General features: G+C 36.9%; 2 protein-coding genes across 4 annotated transcripts; one reads left to right on the forward strand and one right to left on the reverse strand.

The window, feature by feature from the left end:
* Nucleotides 1-55: 55 nt before the first annotated feature.
* LOC131770290 (protein SERAC1-like) lies at nt 56-13,121 on the reverse strand. 3 transcript variants are annotated; one of them, XM_066165205.1, is made up of 18 exons: nt 13,057-13,121; nt 12,616-12,649; nt 12,256-12,395; nt 11,355-11,456; nt 10,239-10,367; nt 8,891-9,012; nt 7,605-7,745; nt 6,644-6,757; nt 5,506-5,668; nt 5,205-5,242; nt 4,931-5,046; nt 4,481-4,601; nt 3,259-3,359; nt 2,888-2,985; nt 2,679-2,730; nt 2,450-2,580; nt 2,186-2,329; nt 56-1,336 (listed from the first exon to the last, which is right to left on the reverse strand). In XM_066165205.1, exons 3-18 carry the CDS (start codon nt 12,383-12,385, stop codon nt 1,212-1,214), a joined length of 1,827 nt encoding a protein of 608 aa, XP_066021302.1. In that variant the 5' UTR covers nt 12,386-12,395; nt 12,616-12,649; nt 13,057-13,121; the 3' UTR covers nt 56-1,211. The 3 variants fall into 3 exon arrangements, with proteins under 3 accessions (XP_066021302.1, XP_058941989.1, XP_058941988.1); XM_059086006.2 differs by lacking the exon at nt 13,057-13,121 and adding an exon at nt 12,798-12,932 and having other exon boundaries at nt 4,481-4,598; XM_059086005.2 differs by lacking the exon at nt 13,057-13,121 and adding an exon at nt 12,798-12,932.
* Nucleotides 13,023-16,898, forward strand: LOC131770269 (serine/threonine-protein phosphatase CPPED1-like). Its single transcript, XM_066165316.1, has 3 exons — nt 13,023-13,040; nt 13,135-13,652; nt 15,878-16,898. The coding sequence occupies exons 2-3, from the start codon at nt 13,202-13,204 to the stop codon at nt 16,321-16,323; spliced, it is 897 nt and encodes a 298-aa protein (XP_066021413.1). The 5' UTR covers nt 13,023-13,040; nt 13,135-13,201; the 3' UTR covers nt 16,324-16,898.
* The last annotated feature ends 16 nt before the right edge of the window (nt 16,899-16,914 follow it).

The following is a 16,914-nucleotide window of genomic DNA, read 5'->3' on the forward strand; positions in this document are numbered from 1 at the left end:
AAATTAGGTGTGATCGTTTTTATATGGCTTAGTGTATAATCACCTGCAGTGTGAGTGACGATGAAATAGCTTTCGTTTATTTTTTACAACAATATAAGAAATGATACCAAGCTCGCCTGATTAAATTCCTTTGTCAATAATGATAACACTGATCATTATGCTTTTTCTTTTACGACACAATAATTGTTTTTACGTGTGCTTTTATTGTTCACCACCTGGAGAAAATTCAACAGGACACAGGGGGTGAATGAATAGGGTAAGTTTCTAAACAAACTGCGGTGCTGCGTTGGTGGGGGAGTAAAACAAGATAATTCAGTTTTATCAACTAAATTGACATGGTAATTCAGCCTCCATGAAGAGTTTATAAAGCTAACACTTCGAGCGTTAGTCTTTCGTCAGACGCTAACCCTTCGCTCTGACGAAGCCTTAGAAACTCTTTATGGTGGCCAAGTTTCATTATCAACTCCGCTAATTTTAAAAAAATTATCTTCAAACAGAGGTGAAAACTGGTTTTTAACAACATGAAGCCGGAATTTTTAACTTCATGAAAAGCAAGAGATTACAATAATCTCTTGTGAAAAGGCATTTCTACAGCACTCTCCAAACTATTGGTGATCTTCCAACTGTCGATTTTCTTGTTTCCTTGGTTTTCGGAAAAGGGGGAAATTCCAGCTAAAGAATTGGCTCACGCACCAAACAACTGAACAAGCTCCACAGTCCAGAATACACAAAGAAACGAGCAAATAACAAGTGATGCAATACCCCTTACTGCTGTACTAACCTACGCAGTTCTTTTTATCCATATAGAACGATCGGTGTTTAGCTCCCCTTATTTGCTTTGTAAGGTAAATAAAATGTGGGAAAACATTGTAAAAATGGAAATAAAACAACTGTTTTGAAAACGTATTCATTGGAAGTGGTACATTAAAAGAGACGGAATAAAAGCTAATAATGAATAACAACAAAATCTAGAAACAAAAAAATAATAGAGTAGAGCACGCCAATGTAAGCTTCATGAGGTTTTTTCTCTTATTAATGAGAAGCCACCGAGAGGCTAATCTTAATTAAACTTTTAACATCCTTAGCTTAAGTTCTTGGCTTGCAATTGACAGAATGTAAAGAGTTATAAGTAATAACATCATGCTAATGATTAAACTCGATACCACAAAAGATCTTTGTTAGAAATACGCATAATGAGTCCTAAAAATAAGTTATTTTGCTATCAAATTCTGTATAAATTGGGCGGTCTTCGTGTATCTTTCGTCAGTCTTGCTGCTGGGTTTGCATATATCAACGTGGTCCACATCAAGTGGTAAAAATTCGCCGACACCTAAATCTATAAAAGAAAATAACATGACTGAAGAGCAACTCGATAATTTATCAAGAAAAATGCTCGAACAGTTTCAAATATACTCATGGATGTCACAGGTTTGATACTACCGCACACGTGAAATTTAAGGTCGTGGGCCCTTTAATCCACACCACATAGAATAGCTCCGCGTCTTTTTTTTTTTCTTTATTCCGGACGTTTGATCACTGAAGTTGGGCCTCTTTAGGCAAATTTACAAATGTCACAAATTTCACACATACTGCACTGTGTTATGCTTCCAACCCTTCAAGGGAAATTGAAATGGCTCCAATTGTTTTGGAATTCAAGTTATCGATAAATGCCGGAAATAAGGCGAAAATTGTGACTAATGCGTTTCTAGTCATACTTTACATTTTGAGCAAATTTTAAGACAGAATAGAGAATTGCGAACCTTACAGGATCCACGATAAATAAATGTTTCCAAAACTAAAGGAACGTGAAATGGACTCAAAGTCGTAAATTTTACACAACAGCGAAAAAAGGGAAAAATGCAAAACATCAACAAAAGACAAAGACAAAAAAAAAAAAGCATGCTGCTGTTTCAGAAAGGGGTCAATGTCCTGAGCTATAGTGGAGTTTGTTTAACCTCATTACGAACTGACAAACATGGTCCGAGTAAAATTATACAAAAATTGAGCCGACGGGCAACGAAAATTGCTTCGAGTTAGTTGCTCTGTGGGCCAAATTACAGAAAATGGCTGAAATCTAGAAGAGAGAGGTTTTGTTCGGGTTAGCGAAGGTTCACGTTTCGAAGGACCTGAGTTATGAAGGTTTGACTGGTTGGATACAAAACTCAAAACTTGACCGGTTACCAACCTGCAGAGTCATTAGTAACAAGTATTGTTTGTAACATCCATGACAGCTTCACTGGCATAGTCTCTCCAAAGCTTAGTAACTTGACTGGATGTCGCTGGACCAAGGAGAGAAAATTTTCATGAAGAGTGGCCAAAAATGGTGATTCTAATTTGGAGAAAAAAGAGGTTCCTAACATAAAAAATTGTTCAAAATCCACCTTACTAAGCTTTTATTTAAGATACCGTTCTAGACTGAACCACTCAGAATAAGCAATCTGCCACTTACTCTGGCATAGCTCTTTTACTTCAACTGAGGGAAGGAGAAGATGGCTGGCCTGGGTTGAGTATGATGCCAAAGCAGAACCAAGATGAGGAGTGCTGTAAAACACGATTCCCTTTGTGTTGTCGCACATGCTCCTATAAATGAATAAAGAAACAAGAAATAAGTACAGCAACTTTATCTTCGTGCATTATTCTAAAGGAAGAAAGGCTTTGTGGAATCATTTCCACCCCACCGAAATTCGTCGTCTTTCTCCGCATCCAACAAAAGTTGCTTGACAAGTAGCCCTAGAGGACAAGGAAAAACCAAATTTTGGTGTAAGTAAATCGTGTATTGTTAAATCCGCCCATCAAGGCCAATATTCACTCCTTACTGTGTTTGTACGTTTGTCCGTCTATTCCTCAGTGTATTAGCTCGTTTTCCTGTGTAAACGGAACAACTTACCTCCCATTGAATGAACAATCCATATAACTGGTCTCTTGCCGACTCCTGCCTTGCGCAGCTTCCTTCTTATCTCTTCACTTCGATACAACAAGGACTGACTGGAAGAGAAGGAATTGTGGAACAATCAATAAATATACCTCAGGGGTCTATTATTAATTTTGGCGCAACCGATCTGTGAGAATTTCGATTCTGCTAGTGCATACATGGAAATTTTAATCAAACTACAACAACCAGCAGATCAATATCCACAGAGTTGTTTGAGAAAAAAAATTATTCTCCAATAAACGAGAAATTAATTTTCACAATTATCAAAGAAACCCTCAGCCGCATAACAGAAAAGCTGTAAAGAAGATTTCACATGTTATACTTACGTTTCAGGTTTCTGGGGACATTGGGCCACCCAATGCGACAGTGACGTATCATATTCAAGCATAAGAACCCGTATGCTGGGAATGTCCCCAACCAACCAGGACTAAAATGTTGGAGAAAAATCGTTTATTTGATATTAATATCACCTATTGTCAAATCTTTAGGCATCAAACCACAAGAGAACAACAATCTGGAACGAAAAATCTTCTAAAATCGTTTATTCAGTTGCAGTCATTCATAGCGGTGAAAGGTAATAAACATAATTTACCCGCCAAGGACGTTTCTTGGGCTTACGATGAAACTCAGTGCAATAGATTGCTACATTTCTAGTATCGCAAGGACCGATGGACCCCGTACTGACTACATGCACAACGAATTTAGACCCCAAGGACTAGGAACCCGTACGACTGTGTTTCTAGAGTCCTTTCCCAAAGCACACCGGACTCGAAAGAATTCAGTGGTGTTATAATTCTCTTTATTTATTCTCTTTGGACCTCGTGCATACTTTAGGACATCGGGCAGATAACCTCAGAGCTCTTGCAGTTGTCGCTCGTCCTACTTTCGAAGTGAATCGCGAAACTTTCAATGCATACTTCAAGCCTTATTTAGAAAACCAACAAATCTGCTCTTTCCATTAATATTATTCATAATTATTAACATGACCGATTCATATTCAGGGCGATCCAAATGCTTTATACCAGTGCCAGCTGTCAACACTTTTGAAACTCAAACAATAAAAATACCCGGCAGGGATTGAAACAGAATCGACTGGATTTTGGGCGGAGACCCGCATCTTTGGAATTCCGAATAGTATTCCAAATTCTAAATGTGCGGGCCTTCGCGTGACCGAATTATGCATGGTCTCAGGCTCGTTAAGTTACCGGACTTTTGAGAAACAAGGCCCAGATATGGAAACGAGTAGAAGGCATTCAAAATGGTCTAAAATGGGAACAGGATTAGCGAGAACGGATGGCATAACTCTACCAAAAATGGAGAGGAGCACCTTACCCCGCCCACCTCCCCCAAAAAGTTTGTCTATGGTAGACAGCCAAAGTTTTTCAACAGTCTCAGACTAAGGCATGATTGTCGGCCCAATTGACTGCTAATGTTTGAATTTCCCAAGATAGCATCCAACACCAATATTGAACCCTGCACATAGAGCGACACCTTCCAATGCCTACTCCGACTGGGAAAGAGCTGTATTTGCGCATATTCCTCACATACCTTAGGCCAGCAGTCCGTACCAGAATTCTTGACACCTTTTTCTTCTTGTTGTCGCCAGGTCATGAAAGGACCACCGCGGAGGCCATGAACGAATACCACGTCGGCATCGATACTGGAACTACTTGAAGAGATTAAGAAAAGAGGAAGAATGATCGTTTCCTTGAACGAAGGCCAGTCGTTGTGTCTGCAGTTAGAAAAGCGCCCACACTCCTTCATTACGTATTTAATTCGCACGACAATAAGACTGCTTTAGAGATATTTATCATTGTAAGGTTTTTTTTACATCATATTTAGAACTTCAAAATCAGCTTGACAGAAATTGCACTATGTGTTAATGGAATAGATCTATCAAAATGTAACTCCTGGGGACATTTTTGAGGTAGGGGCACCCATGTACTCTGCAGCTTCATGTGCATGAAGACGAGATGGTAACTTGGGTATTGTACTCACGAGTGCCGTCCCTGAGGATGAAGCAAGTAAACTCCGTCCTCGTAAGTCTCGTCTTTGCAGAAGTCTCTGTCAAGATTGGCCAGTGTTCGGACAGCGTGACTGAACAAAGCCAAGTCCTTCAAAGAAATTGAGTAGAGAGGCTATTGAAAAGGCAACTCTGCGGTACAGGATTGACTTAAAGGATTACACTGTAAAACCATATTATTAAACCGAGAATAAGTTACTACGAGGTCAACCTATCATTTTCTGGAAATGATCTCAAAGGAATACTCACATCGGAATACAACCAGGAACGTAAAAGTGGTAAGAGCCCTGAGAAAGAAGAAAAAAATTCACGCTACATAAACATTCAGTTCTACATAGAAGATAGGCATTCGCAAGAACTCAGTTCAGTGCCTACACTATGTTTAGCCACTTTAAATTTGAAAAATTTGACCAACTTCAAACCAGGTAAAGATGAAAGAACTTGTATTAACACAAATAAGAAAAACTGCTTCACTTCTAAAACGGATTATACACTGCTATCCTTGCTGAGGTTGGCAGTTTCTTGGCACACCTACAGCTCGTGTGGTTACCTTGTTCCACCATGCTGTCATGGGTACTTTCCTCTAAAGCCAAATTTCCAAGTAATAGGCCAATTTCACGTTTGATTCTAAGGCTGTGGAATCGATTTTTGATCTCACGAGATATCACATCCAAAACCCCACTCTCCACCATTAGGGATCGATGACTAGGAACCTGACAGAAGAAAAAAAGGCGTTCTCTGATTCTTTCAAGTATAGTCGTCTTTAGTATACCAGAAGTGCAAGCTTGTTAGTGAGTGCGTGTTTTCCAGAAATTAAAAGGATTTTTCGCCGACAATGACGTTTCGACAACCTTAGTGTGGTTCATTAGTAAAATTAAGTGAAGATGTACTTGTACGCCGAAAGTTTGTGAAATAATTCTTTTAATAATTTGAAAAGTACTGCCCTATCCGCCTATTACTTAAAACGACAACAATAAAAATATTACTCAAACGATGGCCGAGGGCAGGTTCGTAAAAAGCCGCACGGCTGCAGTTTAAGAAATGAATATGAAATCGATCTTCGCGGTAAGGCCTGTTAAAAAAAATTCAGGCGCTGCACCGGTATCGCAGTGGTCATGGACTCAAATCCCGTACAGGCCTGAATTTTTTCAGCCCATATCTTTACTCGTGCTTAACTAGTCTTCATAACAGCAAAGATCGCTTTCATATTCATTTCTTAATCCGCAGTTCACGTCTATCAGTGATTTCCATATATTCACAGTCATTGAGTATGGTTGGGCCGAACGGGAAAACATTTGACTCTCGGTCATGTATGGAGGACCTCACCCTACGTAATGACTTCGAGCTAAATATACTTTTCTGACCCTCTTACTCAGTCAATAAGAAAAAAACTTTAAAACTGTTTGACAGTTTTGTTTACCTGTGATGCTATTGGGTCTACGACCCAAATAATTATCGTTAGTAGAGATTGGTCAGTTTTAACCTAACGCTCGGTTTTACGTACAAATCCCCAGTAAATTTTAGCACAAAAAAGTTTTCCTAATGTCGAGTAACAAAGTTAGTAATATCCGTCACAGAAGTATATCTTTCGTTTCGTAATGTCTTTCGTTTCATAAAATGCCTTTGTTGTACCTAAAATATCTAGGAAAAAAATGTTGTAATAATGAGATCTGTCCCAGTTGCCATACCACTGAGTGCCTGTTTAGAGCTTTGAGGTAGTACAGTTCCACCTGTTCTGCTGGCATAGAACTGAGACTGTGAGCAAAGGACAGACTTTCTCCACTGAAACTCCAAAATACTGGCTATGAAGAGAAAATCCTAGCATTAAATGACCAATCTGACACACGCATATTACCCAGAACCTCCTGTCCTTCAGGGGATATTTACCCTAAATTAGTTTCATTATGTGTATCCACAATATGTGGAGAGAAGCCCTAGTTGGAGATCAACGACAACTTCATCACAAGCAAAATGCTTTGCACCAATTTTTAATACGGTCGAGCCTCTCTAATAAAGACAAAGACGTGTCAGATAGAAGAGTCCGTTTAAGAAAAGTGTACGTGTTACAGAGGTCAACACGATGAAATTACTATTAGAACCCCACTGAAGTTTTTAAGTATCTAGTAGAAACAGAGACACAAATTTATTACCCTAACAACAATTAATATTAAGTAGCGAGACACTTTCTTGCAGAACAACTAAACGAAATACTTTGCAATGGTATACCCATATGAAATAATACTTATTCAAGTACATGTGAGGCGAATAGAAATTGGAGTCAAAATATTAAAAAATAGCCGTTAATGTTGGAAGAAAGATTATTATATTATCAAAACTTGAACATCAATCATCGGGTATTTCACACCAGTGGATAAGGAGAAGAAGAATCACAACGTCCCTTGTGATCACATAGACAAGATAATAACCTGATCACCAGAGTGTCCGTAAGACGAAGGTTGAGTTTATGTATATTAGCTTTCTGGTTAGTGATTTAGTGTTTGCCAGGTGTCCACATTAGAGAGGGTTGGTATTATAGGGTCTTTTTACCCAAAAGTTTGAGCATTTTGCCAGGACATTAATGACTGTCGGTATTGGAGAAGAGTCCGTAAAGGAAGGTTTGAATGTGTTCTGGATATTATTCATGCTTACTCTACGATGCTGGCTTGCTGATTTGCCAGTCAGTATTGCATTCCGGGTAAACCATGTCGTACAAGGATCTAGGCCAGTAAGAGGTAACTTAAGAAGCAAGGCTTTCAGGTCACTCTCGATTGACTCAGGTGGTGCATCAGCCTGTACAAAAGAAAAAATATCACATACAAACATGGTTACATGCCATTTCAAACTACCAATTGGCCTATCAAATTATCGAGTCATGATATTGAAAAATCATGGAACTGTAAGTTGAGTCAAAAATGGAGCATGAATCAATAAAGGAAAAACAGGAAAACAAGAGCCACAAGAAAAACTCCACTGGACCAATTCATTACGAAAAAAACAACAGCTAAAGTTGCCAAAGTTCAAATAGGCGAGGTTCTATCGAACGTATCAAAAATAATTAAATTGCTTCAATTAATAATAATCTTGATCATATAACTGTTTTTTATTTTGCCAGAGGGTACGGTAATGAATCCTGCAATCTAATTGGTTCTTAGTGTGGTCCGGACTTTCCTATCTCTGTCACGGGCACTCTAGCGCTTTCGTGAGTCGCCGAGTATATCCACACCTTCGTAGCCATTTTTCATAAATATATTACATTTTGCGGTTGACCAGTATTTTTAACAAAAAACGTCGGTCATGACCTCAAGCCGATAAATATCATTTTACTACTCTCGTTTTCTCATTCCCTCAAATCCCTTGGGTTGCCAGCAAAACATTTGTTTCGAAAAGAATTTGTGGTAGCAAATGTGTCATAGAATGGGTTGACACGCGGCCTCAAAGGCCTATTCTAATAAGAGAGAGCAGACTGTCACAACTTCAAACATACGTTTGAATTCAGTTACAATTACCTTTCTTGCCATTTACTGAGCAGAGGTAAATATTCATAGAATAATCGTCGACGCTAGTGAATAATACTTCCTGTAAGATCATTAACAGTTTTTGAAGAAAAAAATTGCCGTTGTTTCTTTTCTAAAGTGTACATACGCTTTTTTTTACGCGCTCTCTAATTGACAGGTGTGAGATTGTGACCGATACTTGTAAAAAAATGTTTCAAAGTTTGTTAGGAAGCCTTTTAAATCATCTTTTTCATTACGCAAATAAGAATGTTTTTGTGAAGCGTCTCTCTTTACTTTGTATTACCTCTGTTTTCTTTACCATCTACTCACTCAAACATTTTTTAGTTTATGGAGGATCTTGCCGTAATGTAGCCCTAAATCATCAGAGTTCTTTTGAAAAGAATGTTGTTAAGTTTTAGAACATTTATATTTATGTCTTACCCTTAATTCTGTTCGGTGCACACCAAGAAGCCTGGTATCGAGTCCAGGTAACCTGGCTAAACCAATCAGAATCCTGTTATCACATGATGCCACAAGTTCATTCAGCTCCTGAGTTTTCACTTCTAAAAACAAATAAATTCACCATCTAGTAGGTCCAATTTTTATCTTGTGAATTCAAATTTTGAATAAACATAGAATAACATACAGGCCAAATACTTTCATCAGGCATTTGCGATATATTCTCATATTTAACGACGCTGATTTTTTTAACGCGCCATAGTTGCGTTTAAATTTTATGTCGAGTAACAAATCGCACAGAAAAATTCGTTTGGGGAAGGGTTCTGTATATTTTCAAAAGCACTTCTTATTAAGTCGGCAACGTTGCTAACCAGATTTTAAAATTTTCCTTTAAAATTTGTCTCGTTCAAGGTTTCGTTGAGAGTTCTCTCTCGTGCAACAGCTAGAGATCAAAAATCAGCGTTTACGATCTACTCGTGTGACCTTACACTTTCAAGAAAGTTTCCATCTCGCTCATTCACTGAATATCAGTTTGAGTTTTCCTCCTAAATCCTAACAGAAAGTAGTGCCACTCCTACTGATTCTTTAAAATCACCTGAGTGGCTCTCAACGACTACTTTAACCCTTTCACTCCCAAGATTTTACTAAAGTAATCTCCTCACTGTCTGCAATACAGTTCATAAGTTGTCATTTGAAGAATTGGCATTGGATCAACTAATATTGCCCTATTTGACATTTTTCATCATGCTCATCAAGTGTTTGCTTAATATCATATTGATACTGTAAGGAGAAATTCTCTCTTGGTTAAGAAGAGGTCATTCGTTTTAAGAAACTGTGCACTCTCCGGGACAAAATAGTTGAGAGAAGGAGACAAATACCACAGTTTTTGTAATGAAGCTATATAGTAGGCAACTAAAAGAAGATGAACCACGTTGATCTCAATGTACATGTATTCTTACAGTGCTATCACTGAAAAAGAACAGGGAGAGCTTACCCAATACAGGTGCATATTAGAAAAGGGGCACTTATTAACAAAAACAAATTTGAGGGGGGAGTTTATTAGAAAGGGGGCCCTAATTGGAACAGCACACACTAAATAAAATCAGATGACAGTAGTATAATACAGTTATCCTTGCTCAAAAGGAAAGTACCCTGAAGGAGATATTGAGAAGTTCTCTTAATAAGCATTATGAGAAGTCTTCATAGATTTAAAATTCACTCTCTGGCCCATAAATACTTTAAAGAGAAAAATACAATACAATTTAGTATTGTTTTCTAACATATTTATGTAAACTAATATCTCTTAACCCTGTACTTATTATCCATTTACCATCATGAATCTTAAGGGAAGCCAGCACTTGTGTTCCAAGTATCCTCACATCATCATCATCAAACTCCTGAAGAAAAGCGAGGAACTTCTGAGGTACTGACAAACGAAGGGCCAGGGGAGATGATAGAGCTGTTAAGACAAAAATATTAAATTTAAACTCATTGTTAAAAAACCCCTTCATTTGAAGGGGTTTTTGAATGTGCAAATTAAAGTTTGTTTCAACCCTTTGCCAAAACTCTTACAAAGTTTTTTTTTATAGATCTTCTCAGTGAGCCAATGACTCTGTTAACAAAAACCTTTATGTATCATATAATTTTCTTGTAGAGTATAAACTTGCAACTCACAAGTTTATGAATCTATGAAAAGACAAATGGCATGAATTTAACGTCTAACCAACCGCATTCATATTCATCCAAACATCACTGGTCAGTCAAACAACTTGAGATTTGATTGTTTTTCCCTTCAGCCATTAAGAGTAACTAACACCTAATTTCTCTATACATTGTTGCCACTAAATCAAACAGTAATGTTTAACTTATGAGAATCCAAGAAATGACCACCCACTCAAGAAGCTCTTGACAACAAGTTTTCTTTGTCAGTATCATAGGAAATGGAAAACAGTATGGAAAATATACCTACTGATGTTAGGATGTAAAGAGTTAAATTGTTGGAATCTTTTGTTCTGCTCTCCTTTTAGTTTTCATCATCTGAATGAACCCAGTTTCATGAGATGCATTTCAAAAATGTAATGATTATGTTTAGCACATTTAATAATGAGTTCTCCAAGTGAAAAATAATCTAGATTTCAACTGTAGATATCAAATTGAACAACCTTACTATACTATACCCTAATTACTATACTTCTTAACCCAAACAAATTGCCTAAAGACATTTCCTTATTTGAAAAAATAATCTAGATTTCAACTGTAGATAATAAATATCAACCTTACTATACTATACATTAATTACTATACTTCTTAACCCAAACAAATTGTCAAAAGACATTTCCTCATTTGGCAACTTTGCCAGTCGTCCAGTCAGTTAAGATAACCCCCTGATAATCAAATTTATTTAAAGCAATGTTCTAATGTTTTTGGAGTTATTGACCATAGATACCTTTGGAGAACTGCAATATCAAGCTGCTTGGTACAATTGACCACAATGTTTTTTGCCAATCTTCTGTATCAGTAAATTTCCAAGCTTCATCAAGCCAAGGTACTGATAGAACAGATAATGAAATGGCTAGTTTTAGTAAATCATAAAATTTACAAATGGACAAGTCTGGCTCTCAAGGAACAAAGAAAGCACCACAAAAAGTTGTTAGGAAGTCTTTTTAATCATCTTTTTCATTATGCAAATAAAAATGTTTTGGTGAAGCCTCTCTCTTTATTTTGTATTACCTCTGTTTTCTTTACCATCCAATCCAAAGCTGGTACAATAGACAGTTATTGAATGAGGTTGAACATGATATCATGAAGAAAACTGAGGTCTGACTTATCTGCTGAAGGCAAAGGCTGAGGCACAAGGTTTGATAATTCTTGATATCATGCAAAAACCACATTCAACAATTGTTTTATTACACATTTTTGAACATTGTGCAAAAAGGACACCTCTGTCTGAGTTTGTAAAACTCTGAGAACATTACAAGGACAAGAAGCCTGGAAACTTGGCAGACTTTGAACTTGACAAGATGAATGCAATATCTGCAGCAGATTGAATCAGATTTTAATCGTAAGTCTAATGTAAGGGATATCTACCATATGTTGGCATGCTGTAAAAATATAAGTTCAAATTGTGATTACTTCACGCATTATTAATTTAAATTATTCTGACAGCAGTATTCCACCAAAGACCAAAACCTGAACCTTCCATTTCCATTTTCATTTAAAAAATTAATCTTTCACACACAAAGGAAAAGAAAGAGGCCTCTTTCTTTTGATACTCTGATGCATACCAATGAAGTACCCTTCATCCCAGGCAAATAAAGTTTGTCAAGATCGACCACAGCAATAACTACCTTGCAAACACTCAGCTAAATCATGACTGCTATCTGCAATTTCATCAGTGGTAAAATCGAAGCCTTTACTGATTCTGTTGTCTTCTTTAATAAGGAGACTTTCGATGTTATGAACAATTTCCCACGTCATGAGACCAGCACTGTAAACGAAGATTACAGCAGGTATTGTTACCATACAGTGATAAAACTTTCCATGAATCTAACTCACATTTACTTTCCATCAAATTTTGCTCAGCTTTTCCTCAAGAAAAATGCTTTAAAAATATTTCACTATTCAGAGGTAAATTTATTTGTTTCATATGATTTTAAAACTAGAATTTTTTTTTTCAATTTTGTTTCTAATCAAGTGGTTTCACCTACCCAGCAAGAATGGATGCACATAGCTGCAGAGGGGCTGAAAATGAAAATAATAAAAACTGCAAACACTACAATGCTTTGTCGGAAGAGTATCTTAGGGCAATAAATCTTAGGACATAATCGGGGAGCTACATGATGATTGCAAAGAAAAACGATCAAAGATCATCCTTTCAACACTACCTTACCTTTCCATGTCATATTTTCAAATCATCCTCGATTTGGATTACACATAAAAGCATGTCTAAACCATAAGATTAATTCTCCGACTAGAAACTAACTACTTTCTGTTTGGGAATTCGCAATTTTTTTTCAAAAAAAACTAACAGGCGTTATACGCTTTGACCCAGATCTCGTGTGACAGTTGCACTTTCTGTCACGCTAACAGGTCACGCACCAACAAGCAACCAGCGCTAAGATCAACGGATGATGTAAAGTATATTTTACCTTACGACTGTCAGCTACATCTTGGGTGCAAACAAGGAAGGTAATTTATCCTCTGTATTAACGACGTTTCTTCTACAGGAAGTTATAACGTTCACTAGTTCCAGGTCCTTTCCTATTCGAAAAGAGCAGGTGTTGGATCCACAACATGGCGGAAGGCGCATTTACGAAGGCCGTTAATCAAAAATACCCTGGATTTACCTATGAGGCCGAAGGGAAGTGGAGAGGCCCTTTCTGTTTCGTCCATGCAGCAGACACACAGTTTGGCTTGATTGACTCGTGGAATGGAGTCCCGCTTGCCGAGCAAAAGTGGGAGAAGGAGATCGTGTTAACACGTAAGGCTATCGTGGCCGCAAACAACTTGTCACCGAAACCTAGATTCTTTGTGGTTTGTGGTGATCTCGTTAACGCGTTTCCTTGGGAAGAATATAATGATTCACAGGCCGAGGATTTTAAGAAGGTTTTCAAAGAACTTGATCCGAGCATACCACTAATATGCGTGTGTGGAAACCACGATATTGGAGATTCGCCAACGCAACAGTCATTACAGAAGTACCGCAGCAATTTTGGCGATGACTTTTATTCTTTTTGGGTTGGAGGTGAGAGTTATCACTGCTTTTGGTGAAACATTAAACATATATTCAAACCTGATTTTCCTTTTGGATGTTAAGCGTAAATTTTCTCGACTATAAAAGATTTCGTTATCGCGCCCTCGATAATTTGTTTTCTATTATTCATCGTATAAAATTTCACTTTTCAAGTCCTTGATAGTGCGTTATATCGGTGCATTTGTATCATTTCATAAAAATGTATCAGTATGCCGTCGCGAGAAGCCTTTTAAATTATTATTATTATTTTTTTAATTTTTTTTTTTTCATGCAGAAGTTTACGCTTCTATGGAGATTTTGAATTTTTAGTTTACGTCTGTAGGAAATGTACTTCCCATCCATATGAGCTATGTAGGGTGGGCCAGAGGGGAAAATCTTCATCATGAAGGAAGTAACCGCCCGTTGTGACAACCTTCAAAAGTGTCCTCCGTGGCCACGATGACTATTGGTAGATTTAATTTGATCTTTTAATAAGTTTTCCATTAGGCCATTCTGACTTAGAATTGGCATATTCTCTTAGTCTGTGGTTAAAAAAAAGAAAAAGAAATAATGATAAAGTCAAAGAATACTTATGGCCAACTCTTGCATAAAGTATTCAATCAAGAGATGAAACATGGTTGTGAACTTGTAATTACTGGTCTTGCAGCAATGCAAGGTTGCTCTTATCTCAAAAGCCAAGCTTCGGGAAAATCATGGAGGGTTCCACAATTATGGTAACCATCCAACTCAGCAAAATAATAAATGCATATAAAATCAACAAAACCAGCACAAAATAGTATCCTGCAATTATCAAATTACTATTTGCAGAATTTGACAAATTGAGATGCTGCCATTCAAATCTTTCTTAACCTGTACAAGCTAAATTCCACTATCTTCCATTCCTATGTCACATTTCACCTCACAGTTGCACAATATAACACAACAATCTTTGTTCACAGGGTTTTCTCCCACTCCCACAAACTTAAAATTTTTGTGCCTTGGAACAAATATACCTCAGAACACATTTTATGTGACCAGAAGTTTTTTTGACTGATTGAAATTAAAGATATTCAGAAATGAATTCCACAAGTTTTCTTTTGTCAGAAAAAGCACATGATTATTTTTGTCCACTTCTGATCGATCCAGCTGCTGATTACTTAAGATAATTGAATGTAATCAAAGTTTTTGTTTTATATCAAATCATAAACAATCGAAGCAGTTCCCAGTACTGGGTTTGTGCCTGAACTTGATAAACTTTTGTTCACTTGGAAGGTGATACTTAAAGCAATGATGCATAGTATAAACTGTAACAAAGCCTCTCTATCATTTTATGCATGAGTTCGGGACAACTAATTACCACAGTGTCTACATCTTAGATTCAGGATGAGTGAGTGACTCATTGGGATATTAGAGTCCCCATAAAAACTTGTTTGCACAAGTTAAAAGAGAAAATTTTGAAAGAGCTGCTTAATTATAACATGTGCTGCATCCAGCCTACTGTCAATCACCTGATGTACAGCAAAATTTTTGTTATTATAGAATTTTGTCAAAATATGTTTCTTTTCTATGAAGCCAATACATATGTATTTTATTTAAAGATGAATGAAAAAAATGGTTACTTTAGTATATAAAAAATGTATAAACACCCTTGTTTATCTCCTTAATGAGAAAGATGAAGGACAGCTTTTCTCATACCATCTCACACTGTGAATTAAGAATCCCTACGGGATACTGCAGCAGATGTGTTAGGCCAATAAAAGTCTCTCAGTTGCCTAGATTCCCTTTCCCCACTCGAGTTGAATGTTTATATCTCTCAAGGGGGATAGGGCCACTAGTGATTTGGTCTGCGGAAAATGTGTTAGAATGTTCTCTGCTTCTTACACAATAGGATTAATTTATAGCCATGTTGCTAACTTCGTTGGTTCAGTAGAGGAGTGGTAAGGCATCAGCCTACTCATTTCATTAGTTTTATGATTTCTGTCCCCAATTTTTGTATTAGTTCATAAATATTTCAACCATTTGTGCCAGCCACTATTAGGGTGACTTTCCATCACACAAATTAAAAAAAAGAAGTTTACTTAGATAATTAAATTAATTAGATAATCAAAGCCAAATTTTGTTGCACATAATATTACAACTGATGCAAGTAAATGTATTTTTTTGGGAAAAGATTAAATCTCACAGTCACTAGCAACCATTGCAATCTCATGGTCCTGATTTCTCTTTTCTTTTTACAGGAGTCTTCTTCATTGTTCTCAATAGCCAATTTTACAAAGATGCAAGTCAAGTGATTGATCAGAAACAAGAACAAGACAGATGGCTGGATGAACAGCTTGAGTTTGCAAAATCATGCGATGCACATCATATTGTGATGTTTCAACACATTCCTTGGTTTTTTGGCAATCCTGACGAGAATAACGATTACTTTAATATCGAGTTAAATCTACGCAAACAAATGCTATCGAAAATGAAAAATGCAGGGATCAAATATGTATTTGCTGGTCATTATCACAGAAATGCTGGTGGCTTTGATCAAGAGTTGGAAATGATTGTCACGAGTGCTATTGGCCAGCAAATTAACAATGATAAAGATTCTGGGATGAGGATTGTATGTGTGGGCTCAGAAAAAATTACACATGAATATTATGAACTTGACAGTGTTCCAACCTGCGTAGCTCTCTAGTTATCTGTTTGATATTCATCTGTGTGGAAGATTTATGAAAATCCTGTGCAGTCAGATCCAAAAATGAAAACAAGTTATGATTTCAAGAATGAGAGGTATCCTTTTCATCATGTTCTGCCCATTGAACCAACTTTACTCAAGAGTCATTTAATTTCAAACACTAGTTATCAGCTCAATATAATCATAGGAAATTTTATCAGAGTTGGGTTAAGAATAGACTTTGTCAGGGACCCCAAGTCCTGTTGTTTATTTGCTTAGTACCTGGTAGCTTGTACTGTACTGATAATTTCATTAAATCAATAAATCAGTTATTACTTTGAATTACAGTTTTTAAGTAATACTTTGAGAAAGAATACCAATTCAATTATGGCTTTGGCAAGAATAGCTTTCTAGGGAACTACCAAAAAGTAATGGGATGGTTAGAAGGCCAGTAACAAAGTAAATAACAAGTGGGGGTGAACTTTTATGTCAATTGCACTTACATGTAAGCCTGGAAAAACTAAGAGACCAATAATTCACTTGTGACAGTGGTTACATGTGGCACATAAGTGAGAATAAAGAAAAAACCAATCTTGCATCTTCCTTCAACAT

This window comes from Pocillopora verrucosa, chromosome 1 (genome assembly GCF_036669915.1).
Source record: "Pocillopora verrucosa isolate sample1 chromosome 1, ASM3666991v2, whole genome shotgun sequence".
Taxonomy (NCBI): Eukaryota; Metazoa; Cnidaria; class Anthozoa; order Scleractinia; family Pocilloporidae; genus Pocillopora; species Pocillopora verrucosa.

What these genes read in the sequence shown, in the direction of transcription:
- LOC131770290 (XM_059086005.2), bottom strand. An exon ending in TGCACCGAACAGAATTAAGG is followed by an intron (nt 7,746 to 8,890) that starts GTAAGACATAAA and finishes TCTTTTGTACAG; the next exon opens with GCTGATGCACCACCTGAGTC. An exon ending in CAGCAAGCCAGCATCGTAGA is followed by an intron (nt 6,758 to 7,604) that starts GTAAGCATGAAT and finishes TTCTCTTCATAG; the next exon opens with CCAGTATTTTGGAGTTTCAG.
- LOC131770269 (XM_066165316.1), top strand. Translation starts at nt 13,202, where the DNA reads ATGGCGGAAGGCGCATTTACGAAGGCCGTTAATCAAAAATACCCTGGA. An exon ending in TTATTCTTTTTGGGTTGGAG is followed by an intron (nt 13,653 to 15,877) that starts GTGAGAGTTATC and finishes TTCTTTTTACAG; the next exon opens with GAGTCTTCTTCATTGTTCTC.